This window comes from Falco biarmicus, chromosome 2 (assembly GCF_023638135.1).
Source record: "Falco biarmicus isolate bFalBia1 chromosome 2, bFalBia1.pri, whole genome shotgun sequence".
In the NCBI taxonomy this organism is placed as follows: domain Eukaryota; kingdom Metazoa; phylum Chordata; class Aves; order Falconiformes; family Falconidae; genus Falco; species Falco biarmicus.
In genome coordinates this window covers 117,219,397-117,231,576 of record NC_079289.1, presented here as the reverse complement: position 1 = coordinate 117,231,576, position 12,180 = coordinate 117,219,397, and the positions used below count along the sequence as shown (strand labels likewise).

The 12,180-nt window shown below is 44.0% G+C and overlaps 1 protein-coding gene across 2 annotated transcripts in view; it reads left to right on the top strand.

Annotated features, from left to right (window-relative positions):
- Positions 1-223: 223 nt before the first annotated feature.
- Positions 224-12,180, top strand: part of EPHA3 (EPH receptor A3) — a 231,283-nt gene continuing 219,326 nt past the window's right edge. For both annotated transcript variants that reach the window (XM_056329548.1, XM_056329547.1), the window contains exon 1: positions 224-466. In XM_056329548.1, the coding sequence (XP_056185523.1) occupies positions 370-466 (97 nt within the window). In that variant the 5' untranslated portion in view covers positions 224-369. The remainder of the gene's footprint in view (positions 467-12,180) is intronic.

The window sequence follows — 12,180 nt, the reverse complement described above, 5'->3', positions numbered from 1 at the left end:
CCCCCCGCGCTGCGGGGTGCGTGTGCGTGCGTGCGTGTGTGTGTGTGCGTGTCTCTGTGTGTGTGTGTGTGTGTGCGTGTGCCAGCGCACGACCCCCGAGCGCGCCGTTCCCGCTGGGGAGCGCCCCCCCCGCGCCGCGCCCCCCGCGGGCAGGCAGGTGGGCGGGGCGGCGCTAGGGCCCGGGGCGGCGCGGCGGCGGCGGCGGGGCCGGGCGGGGGCGGCCCCTCCCGGGCGCAGCGCGAAGGCGGGCGCGGGCGGCGCGGGGCATGGTCCCGGTGCCGGTGCCGGCCCCGGCGGCGCGGAGCGGGCGCGGAGCGGTGGCATGCGGCGCGGAGACATGCGGCTCTGCCTGCGCGCTGCCCCGCCGACATGGACCGCCTGCTGCTGCCGCCGCTGCTGCTGCTGCTGCTGCTCTGCGCTGCCCTCGGCGCCGCCGGGCGTCTGAGCGCCCGCCCCGGCAACGAAGGTGAGCGGCGGCCCGGCCGGGGGCGAGCGGGTGGGTGGGCGGCCGCGCCGCGCTCTCCCCCTGCTTTTTTTCCTCTCCTTTTTTCATGTTTTTTTTTCCTCTCCTTTTTTCATGTTTCGTCTTGCCCTTTTTTCCCATTTTCCTATTTCTTTTTCCCTTTTCGTCCTCCCTCCCCTTTTCCTATTTCTTTCCTCCCCTTTTTTCCCCCCCTTGTATCCCTTCCCCCCCCGTTAAGGTGGTCCCGGGCGGCAGCTGCACCCCTCCCCGGGACCGCGCCGCTGCCCCCGCCTGGCGCCCTGGCCGCGCGGCCGCCGCCCGGTGCGGTGCGACGGGGGAAGGAGGGTCAGGTCAATCCCCCCACCCCCCCGCAGCAACAGCACCCCCACCCCCACCCTAGGGAACCCCCCTGGAAAGTTGGCGAGGGGGGAAGGACGGGCAGTGCCACCCCCGGGCTGCGCGGGGGGCGATGCGCGGAGAGCCGCGGTGGACCGGGGGCGAGGTGGGGAGCAAGGGGGATTTGCGGGGCCGGAGGGGGCTCTTTGCGGGGCTCTCTGCGGGGCTGGGGGGGGTGTGTCTCTGCGGGGTTCTCTGCGGGGCTGGGGGGTTCTCAGCGGGACCGGGGGGGGTTGCCCAGCCCCGGCAGGTGCCCAGCCTCCCCGGGCAGGGCAGGGCGGGCCGCCGCGCCCGCAGGCTGGGATGGCGGGGTGATGGCTGGCGGCCGTAGGCAATCAGCTTCCCTCGTTAAGTAATAAAAATCAGCTCTGAAAGCTAACGGTGGCCCCCGTCTCCCTCGCCCCGGTGCTAACCGGGCTGTGAGCTCTTTTGGATGTGCAAGGGGGGTGGTGGTTTCAGCAGCCGTCCTGTGCTTCAAAACTTTTAATTAACACCAAAAAGAAGCTTGCTCCCCTATAAAACCTCTTTTTGAGTCCGTAGCGGGTTTTGCAGTGTGTTGAAATGCCGCGTGTGGATGTGAACGTGTGTAAATGCCCAGTAACAAAGCACGAGTGGTTTGTTCTCCTTTGGTGTGGTAATTTTTATGATGACATTTGATGATAACACGTGTTAGATTTCAGGGAAAAATAATGACCGCTAGATGCTGTTTGAAAAGTAATTAAAATACTTGGAAAAAAAAAAAAGATTAAATCGCCCTTTCCCTCTTTCCCTATGGTAAAAGAAATAAATTATGCAGCTTTCACTCCGTTGCCCGGTGGTGGAGGCAGCCGGCACGGCTGGGATGTCCAGTGCAATCGTCTTTAGGGATAGAACCCAGAGGCCAAAGTGTGGGAAGAACTTACAGCATCAACCACCCATGTAAAACCTGCACCTGCTTGAGCTGTAGCGTTTGTGCAGAGGAGCAGGTATCAAAGCTGTTAGAGCAATCATTTCTCCTGCATGGGTAGCGCTGATGTACTTCCTGATATTCCGGGTGCTTGCGGGATAAGGCAGTGAGGTAATGACTTTCAATGACTTCAGGAAGGATAAAGAAATAGGACCTGAACCAACTAAGGAAAGATTCAAACTTTGCACATCCTGGATAACCTTAAATCAGTTGGTTTTATTGCTAGGAAGGAAGCTATGGTACCATCACACCAGAAGAGCAATATATCATATTTTGTATGTTTTATGTAAATTTGTTTTGCATGCATGGCCCTTTATAGGTTGCTTAAAAAAATGTGGTTTTAATAGTTGGTCACTTTTAAACCTCTGTATACGTGCTGGTTTGTAAGTGTTGTCATCTTTCACAAATGATTTTCAGAAATGAGAACAAGAGCATTAGTAGGGGTTACTCTTGTCTTATTCTTAAAAGCTTTTTGGGAACGTATGTAGTTCTGTCAGTCAGCAGAGCAGCTCTGCCTCCACGGCAGTGATAGACAGACACAGCCTGTAAACTGAGGCTAATTATGCAAAAACAAACAAACAAAAAAACCAACAAAAAACCAACCCCAAACCAACAACCCACCCACTTTTTGTTTCTTTGTTTAAAATCACTGTCACTGAGAATTGAGAAAGGAAGAAAAAAATTGGTATCATACCGAACGTGCATTAAGCATCCTCGCCCGAGTCAGCTTTCAGCAGACTCTGCTTCCAGTCTCCCTCCCTTCAGCTTCAAGCACTTGTACGATATGGGCAATATTCTTAAAATGGATAGTGAAAACAACAGCATAAATGCAGTTACCGGACAGGCACTCACTTTTGCATGCTTCCTTTTTTCAAGTACGTATTTTGCGATTCCTTTCAAAAACAGGAACACTGACAGTTTCTTTTAAAAATGAGATCAACTTTGAAGCGCTTACACACGCAGAGCCCCTTCCTTAGGAAAGCTCAGTAATTCTTTTATTTATTTACAGCATGTTTAGGCTGATGATGTGAGTTTAGAAATCTGAATTATTACAATTTGCAGACACACTGATTTGTATGACCATCAAGGGTTAGCATGCAGCTTTAGACCATGTCAGAAGATTGTTTTCCTCTTTTTAAATAATCTTTTTCTCACCACTTCACTTAACTTCCCTACTGTTGTTACCATACATTTCCTCCTGAAACTAGATGTGTCTGCGTTGCTGTGGGTATTTAGAAAAGTTTTCTTTTTCCACCACCAAGAATGAAAAACACTTTGGACAGAGGTTGTTAATATGGGCTTATAGATAAAAATGTATACATTTTTTCCTTACACTTTATATAAAAGTTTCCATTGAAATTCTCCTTGTGAATTGTTTTAATAAAGGATGGAACTGATTTTTGGTGTGTTTATATAGCATTGTCTAACTTTTAGGGGACGTGAATGTTGCAGTAGGCACGCTACAAGGGTATGTTTGGTAACATTGCTTATAATTTATTTGACTTGAAAGAATTGTATCACATTTTTCAATACAACTTTAGTTAATGTTTAAAGTTAATATTAAAACTGATGACTGTCTGAGTGAGTGCTAATACTGCAGTGGAAGTGGATGGGACGAAGGGAGGGAAGGATGAAAGGGATGAAGGCACGTTGTTGGCTTACTTTGTCATGTCAAATGCAGGTGGTTTTTTTCTTTGTGGTTTTTTTTTTTTTTTTTCTTGAAGTGCTGGAGTTTTTATTTACTTGTTTCACCCCCAAGAAGTGTTAGAGTTTTTTCTTGATGAAATGTAAAATTTTCCACCGAGTTTATTTTTAAACTCTCAGCCGTGCTCAGCGCAAGGCTGCGTGCATTTTACCTACGTAATCACAGGAGCTCGGGAGGGTTCTCTTAAAGTTCAGATCTATCTGTGTGCGGTGGTAAGGTGTGTGCTGTTTTCTGCAAGGCAGGAAAACGTCAGGAAGATTTAACATCTAACTTTCCCAGTTTGAAGCCACAAGCCGAACCCCATAGGTGCACAGAAACCACATGTTCTGATCTTCCATTCTGTTTGATATTTTCCACCTAGGGAGGATCGTGGGTTTTTAAAGGATGCAATTTCTTTCTGAGTAATTCCTATGGTATCAAGAAATCGAATGAGCTATATCAATCTGTAATTTAATAATTTTTCCTCAATCTCTTCTGTAACTATATTGCCTGCCTGAGGGTACCAGCAACCTTAATTTCTCTGTTTTATAACCCACAACAGTTAACACTTGACCTAGGTCATTAACAGGATTATCAGCAAATTTGTTTAAGCTTTTACTGACAACCTGAATTGCTTCAATAATATTTTGACTGTGCAGACAGGAAACTTCTTGTAACCTCTCAATCTAGCATAAAATTAATTTCTTGTGAACACAGCTACCAAAAGATCAATAAGGTAAATCTGCTTACAGGACTTGGTTTCAAATAGTGCCTGTTCTGGTTTACAGCAAGAAGGTTGCAATCAGCCTCTCTTTTTCAGGCTGCGTTGGATTTGGAGATGTGGTTTCATCTTTTATTCATCGATTACCATCTCAGAACTTGGCATAACTGCGCAATTAAACACCATTTTATCTGGGCTGGTCTCCGTTGACACTTAAAGTCGCGAAAGATGACTTAGTGTGTCTGGGTGGGCAGGACAGCTCTTGGCATGGCTCTGAGAAGCACGGTGTTTGCACGTGGGGCAAAACGCCTGCCGCGCTCTCGCAGGTTTGTTTTTTTTTTTTTTTTTTTTAAAGTAATTTTTGGAAAAGGCTGGCAATACCGGGAACTCTTCTGTAGCACCAAAAGGGATTCCACGGGGAAATGCTTTTTACAAATCTCGCCTCGCTGTGTGTCAGGTATCATTAGGTCAGAGCAAGTCTTCATTTGCTGTGACACAATTCCTGCTGGTGCCTCTAGCTTGCTCTGGAGTGTTTATCTGCAAAAGAAGTTAAAAGTAGGTTTAGAAATCTTAATGGGATGTCTTTTAAAATTTAATTTCAGTAAGCTCAAAGTCATGGGGGTCTAGAGGGCAGTTTTTCATACAGCTGTATCTTATTCAAAGCTTCTGTGCTTAATCCTAAGCTGTACGATTAGACAAATAATGAGCGTGCTTTAAAATTCACACCATGGTGTTTTTAAAATCCTGTGCAACAGGACAAGTCAGTCAGGTAAATTCCTCATTTTCTGTCAACATTTTTGGTAGGAGGCTGCAACACGTGGAATAATTATTTTTTTTTTTTTGTTTGTCCCTGAACTTTGTCTCGATTACTGCTGATTTCAGTGCGGTGTATTAAAAAGAAAAATCCCTGCATTGTCTATAGCAAACTTGAAGCAGATGTTTGAAATACGAAGATGTCCAAATTGGACACGGCAATTAATTCTTATTGGAGTTAATTTGGATACAACATATTTGCTACCCAACGAAGCAGTCAGGGCATAGACACGGGTTAGAACTCTCCTGTACTTGCAGCCTCAGGAAATTAGGCTTCAGAGGCACTTCCAGAAGGGAAAGCCTTAAACAGATAATAGGCACGCCAAGTTGGACAGTTGTTTACATGAAATCTTTGCAAATCAGGAGTGTATTCAGATTGAATGTTAGTTTTTCATTCCCATCCGGGAAGATATAGAAATTAGTTGGGGGTGTGTGGTGGTTTGTGTCTCTTTTAAAAATTTATTATTTATGATCTGCTGGAGTTAGGTAAGTTGCTGTTAGTATACTTACTTTTGATTCTGTTTGAGAACCTGGAAGTTTTCCTCTAGGAACGTATGTAATGGCTCTTGTTCTTGTAATCCCCACTTGATGAAAGTTTAGAAATACGGATGCAGGTGTTCATTTTCTTGTTTTCAGAGCTCTGGATTTTATCACCAGTGAGGGTCACTACAGAGCTGTTACCAAATCCAACAGTACTGTTTGTAGATTTTTGTACAGAGCCTGAGTTAGTTCTGTAAGTTGCCTGTAATTCATGTAGGTACCGCTGCTTTGTAGCTGCTGTTTGATTTTTCTGCTAAAAAAAAATAAAAAAAATATACAGATAACTGGAGATATAATCATGTCCTTACTTTTGTTAAGGTTCAGAGCTCTGCTCAGTGGGGCTGGTATTGATACACAGAAAGGACATTTTGGTACCCTAAGGTGCAAAATTGACTGGACTTGTCCACAGCCACTAGATAAAACTTCAGAGGTGGGGCAGAGGGCTCTCGCTGACCCATCGCAGCTCAAAATGGTAATTCCAGCATCCAAAGAGTTGTTTTTCCTGAAGTGAGATGTAGGGATTTTAAAATTTATTTTTTAACTTTTCCTTTCTTATGAAAATGGATTGTCTGATTTGTTGAAACGTTGTTGGAAATTGTTGAAAATACGTTTATGAGGAGGAAAAGACTTGCATTAAGGAATCATACAACAAAATGGAAGAATTTTTTTTTACTAATGCATGTGGCTACTGTGAAGCAATCAGTTTTGCTAAAAATTCACTGCAGTGGTGTAGCCCTTCTTATTTCCATAAACACTTTAGAGCAGTAGCTTTTGCTTTTTTTTTATATTTAAACTGTTGTAAACAAGAGCCACCACTTAAAAGAAAATAGTTTAATTCAGAAGATTAGATATGAACTCCCAGTGGTGTAATTTTGGAAACAGAATGTGGTAATAATTTGCTTGGTTAGGGTTGTGTTCCCTACCGGTACTTTTGTGCTTCTTTGTTCCTTAGGTGCGTGATAAATCCTAGCACGCATACTTCTTTTGCAGTGTAAGTACTCATTTTGCAGTGTGAAACGGCTGCAAGATTAAAATTCAGTCTCTTGGACTGAAGATTCCTTTAAATTTCTGCAGTGAAGGGATGAAAGAAATAAAGATACAGAAATAAAGATAATCCTGCCTGAAAGAAATCTTGGGATGGTGACAAAAAAGTTCCAGTCTAGGAGAGTGGCTGGTAGCCTGAATGGAGCACCAGCATGTAGAGGCTTAAATTTGCAGAGATGTTATTAAACCAGACACACTGTAAGCAGAAACGTTGCTGCCACGCTCCTGTTTTTTTTCATTAAACTACTGTGTCCTGCTGTTTCAGGCAAAATATGGAGGAAAATCCCATTAATCTGCTGGAAAAATATTGATGAAAGAAGAATAGCAGACCAAACGAACAGTGGGTGAAACTTGCTAGCAATTAAGTGAACAATAGGATGAATGTTAAGGTTCAGTCAGGGCAGTTTAGTGTAAAAAGGTGTGGGAATGGTGATTTTTTTTTTTTTTTTTTTTTTTATCTCCAGATGGTTTTATATACCATTTTTATACCTGTATTTGGATGGAAAGGTTTGCATTTCATTGGTCTCTCTCTTTTATTTTCCTTCTTTTTTTTTTTTTTAAATAATTAAAAAAACTTGCTAAAGCATAGCAGCCTCATGCAAGAGGAGATTAATGAAAAATGAAAACTTTTAAATTGGTGCCTAAGAAAGGAGGGGTTTGTTGAAAATCTAGAGTGGCTAGTTACCATTTAAATAAGTACTAATTAAAGCATCAAAATATATTTTGGTCCATGGTAGGCTTTCCACAAACTTTGTGCCGTAACAAATCGCAACGAGTGATGTTGGGTTTCTGGATTTAGGTGTGGAGAAGCTAGAAGGCAGCAAGAGAGGTTTTGCTCTGCTTGATTTTTGGAGAGGCAAGGCTTTTTGAGAGATCTCTTGGAGCAGGAGAGAAGCATTAAAGGAAGAGGAAAGGTAGGCAGTGGTGAAGTTAAAGTTGGACCAGAATCTTAGAAAAATCAGACCAAAATCCAAATTTTTTCTGGTTAATGACAGTGTTAGGAACCCAGAATTCAGTGCTGACAATGAACTGAACACTCAGCAAACCACAAATTAAGAAATTCCTTGCCTCCCTGAAAGTCTAAGCTTTGTTTACATTAGTAAGCTTCATGACTGATTTACCAGTGGTGAATTTCAACGGAGGCTGCAGTTAAGACAGGGTGGAGGCTTTTTTTTTTTTTACTGTTCTATTTAATCTTTCTGTAATGGTGCTTTCTCTTTTTTTAAAAAAAATAATATAAAGAAAGAAAAGAAAGTTATGTCTAACCAGCCTTAGCATTCATGACCAACCACGGAGAACACCCGCTTAAGGCATTTATTTCAGAACAGGTTCTGAGATGCTGAGAGTCTTATTCAGCACAAACTTTTCTCCCACATCTGATTTACCCCAGAGAGCAAATGTTCTACAGCAATGGTTGAGAGTTCAGTTTTCCTGAGTGGTGTGGCTACGGCTATGGAAAATGTACTGTGCTCACCCAAACCATCGAGGGAGAACCCAACCGCAGGGACACCTCATCGGTCGCTTTTGTTCCCAGCCCACCTACCCACGCTCTCTCGCAGTCTCTCTCTCATGCCTGGGCTTTTTATTCTGTCCCTTTCCCCCCAAAAAAACCAACATTTGCCCATAAAGAGTAGAAGGCAGAGATTGTTTTCTTTTCCTGATTGGGACAGCTGCATGTCCGTTCCTTCTTACTACGTGCTGTCTGCCAGAAGGGGGATGCTTTGATGCTGTAGATGCCCAGAAAAAACCCCAAAAGACACAGGAAAAGATTTCGATGTTTAATGGCATGGCTCTTTGTATGGTTAGTTGGCTGTGTTGGTCCTGAAAGCTGCGTTAAAGCTGGACAGAGAGTGTTGAAGGCATCAAAGCAGAAGTTGTCTGTGCTATCCAAGAAAAAGCAGTTCTGGAGGTGTGAGGAGCACACTTAGTTTGTGGAACGTGATGGAAACCCAAGCAGTTTGCGGGAAGGTAATGGAAGCAGAGGAGTAAGCAGAAGACAGGGGTCTGAAAAACTGGCTTGTGGGTAGATGGGAGTAGAACAGTCATTTAGGCATTTACCTTTTGTTATAAATATTTGTATTTCTCACATATGGAAATAGTGAAAAAAGATGTTAGTGGGGTTCTGGTTGCAAAGGCAGTGAATGAAGTCAGGGGCAATTCCATTTTTCATATGGATAGCTCAGCACACATGTTTTGCATTAATTACCTCCATAAATTCTGTTAACCTGGCAAACAATGAAAATATCATGTTGGTGACATCACTGTATTGGAAAATAAAACTGGTTTTAGTATCTTGGTTTTCTCAACCTGACATTTGAGGAGATTTCTTATGCTATTGGCATTTTACTCCCCCAGTTTGCACCAAGATGTTTAGTCATTTGCTCTATGGGTTTATTTTGTCTGTGGAGTAGCTGTGTAAGGATCCAGGCGTTTCGTATCCCATGTGAGCTGGAGCCCTTGATTCATGGCAGTAGAGAAGAAAAGCTTGACAAAAAACCCTCTGTCAGGGCACACCTGAGTAGATGGCTTTCCACATGTAGTAATTCAGGATTCTCAGATTTTTTTTTTACAAGCCTTAACTTCTGTGCTTCAAACTTAAAAAAACAACAACACCCAAACACCAAAACTACCCAAAAGTCAACCAAAGCCAATGCAACTATATTAACTTTTAAGGGTTTTTGTTTTTCTGTGCCCCATGTGAATAATTTCTTAAAAAGTGATTTGTAGCGAGATTATTATTATTATTATTTTTTTTTATTCTGAGTTGTGGCGTGTTGCCAGCTGGTTGACTCAGGGGGTATCACAGCTTTTTTAACAAATGAATGGTCATTTGCTGGACTTATGCTCTGATGCCTGCCTCAAAAAATTCTGTCCTCAAAGGAGTATTGATTACTTGCTGTGATTTTTTTTTTTTTTTTGGAGATTTCAGGACTTTGAATATATTTGAACTGCAGTACAGTTTGTAGGAACTTAGGAACTTTTAGTCGTGGGTGCTGCATGTGCCCAGGTGTCTCTTCTGGGACACTTTTTTTGGTGTCTAGAATTCTAGAAACTGTGTTGTACTGGGTTTCGAATTCTCAGTTTACTTTCAGTGAACTTGGACACTATGGTGCAACGTGGTTTTGCCCACATTAAGTTGCTCGATGCCTTTCCCGGGGGGGGCTTTGTGATGCTGTGGTAGACCCCAAATCTATCAGATCTTCTGTAAAACTAGTGAGCACTGAATGTTATTTTTTTTCCCCAAGGGAGGAAGAATGCAGCAGTGAAAAGACTTCCTTGTGCAGTGTGCTTAAGGCTTTTTGAAGAAGTGCTTTATTAAAATTGAGTCATGTTTGCTGCTGAGTTTTGGTTAGACGTAGGCATATGGTGACATGTCCTGTGGGAGACCCACTTCTATTCTGGGCTAGTGAGAGGCATGGAGTGGCTGGGTTTAAGCTGGGTCTCATCCTCAATGTCTGGTATATGTGTGGTGTTTTGTGTTTTGTTTTGTTTTTTTTTTCTCCTGAGAAAGGTGAACTTGGGTTTTGCAATTTCAACTCCTTTTTCACACAGTGGCCCCTGTTTTGTATTTACGTGTTTAGAGCTGCACTTTACCGATGTCAGATTTAATGCTATAGTAGTAAAGCAGGATAAGATTTGCAGGATCTGGATCTGAATGTGATGTTCAGCAGAACAGTAATTCAGATATCCCAGGGTTTATGCCTCTTGTCGGCGGCACTGGAAAAGGACCAGTTGGAATGGGTTAAAAAAAAAAAAATGCAAAGAAGTGAAAGTGACACAGTAATTTGGAACCCATTAGGTTAATCCATTTTTAATTTTTATATCCTTGTCTTAATGAAAAGAACTGGCACATATCAACTTACAGGAAATAGCCTAATAAAAGTGAAACCTTATTAGGCCCCTTTGATAAACATTGCATTCCAGCCCACCAGTCGTATGTTTTTGCATACTTGGAAATTGAGCTTTACGCCACTTTAACGATATCAAGAGAAGTCTCGTGTTTCAAACTAATAAAATAAAAAAAAAAAAAAAAAAAAAGAAAATCTGTTTTGTCTGTGTTCATCCATGAGAATGGATGGGCAGTTGTCAGCATTACTCAGACAGGTACTCCGAGAAAACGCAGCGCAGAGATTTGTCACCTCACTCCTATGAAAAGAGCTGCGAGTTCCTATGTCATCGTCGGTGCAGGAGCGGCTTGTCTTGGTTTTCTCTTTCCAGTAGCCAGAACAGCTTCTGCAAGGTGCCAGGGCCGGTGGGAGCGCGCCTGCACGCCCGCGTCGGCTCGATGGAGATTGATGAGGGGGGAAGGGGAAAGCGTCGCATGTGCCGCCTTGCCTTAGCTGTCACCTGCAGTCCCCCCGCAACGGGATGGGGGAGATCGGCTTTTGGCATTATGGGAGCGCTCCTAAGGTTTCTAGCAGCAAAATGTTTGCTTGCTTTCAGTGCCCCTTTGAAATAAGTTCCAGTTTTGCCTGCTAAGGAACAGTATCGTTCTGTGGTTTTGCTCTCGGGAACCTCTCACGTGAGGCTTTTATTTTTGGAACCGATCACCCTGTCCGTCCAGGAGACTTGGGACAGCGGCGTCCCTTTTGCGCGTGCAGGCTCCGTACCGAGCGAAAGGAGGAAGGCTGCTGGAGAGCTGCTGCTTGGCGTCGAGCGCAGGTGATGGGCTGAGGCACGCAGGGCAGTGGCTGCACGGGGGCACGGGAGCGCAGCCGATCCCTAGCAGTGTCACAATTCATGCTGCACGCAGGGAGAGGGCTGCTGTGTGACCACAGAGCCTCCCTGACTGCCTCTGGTTTTGCAGTTTACAATCCCTGCGTATATTTATAGGCAGTCCTGCACTGCTTATCGCTGTCCTGTGTTCCCTTGCTCGTGGCAGCCTCTTGAGGGAAACTTGCAGTGAGGTTCCTGCTTTGGCTGCTTCAGTATCCAGCTGCAGGAGAACCAGAGGTATCTAAATCTGGCTGCAGATGCTTTTGGAGAGTGTTTGATGAGGAGAGTAAAATCAGGGAGGAAAATTAAACACTTCAGCTTCAAAAGCTGGGGTAACTGCCGTTAAAACAGAATTTGCCAAATAATCCAGATTGATGTAGGAACCTTCTGTGTTCTATAGGAGCAACGATGTGTAGGGTAACTTGACATGTATTGCTAGTCTTTTGTCTTTTCAGCTGAGACTTGTGATGCCATTTCCTAATTTTGGAAACTGTTATTTACAGTACGTTTAAATGAAAATGATGGAGGCTTGGGCTATCCAGTCATCTTTTGTGAAGATTCCTGTGTTTAGTATCAGACAACGGTCTTTGAATTCATTTTGGTTTTTCCTTGTTTGTTCATCTCTTGCCCCAACCCTGGTGGAGCTCTTCAGTCAGCAATTTAACCACAGATTGAACATGAGAGTTGCCAAATTTGGAACGTTCTGCACAAAATCACATTTGTATCGTACAGTACAAAGACACAGGCAAGGAGGGTTGAAAGTGCAGACCTCACAGCGCTGTGCCTCTCGAAGGACTGTGGTCTGGCTTTGAGCTGTAGCAGAAATCTCACTGAGAAATCTCACATTTGGAAAGGAG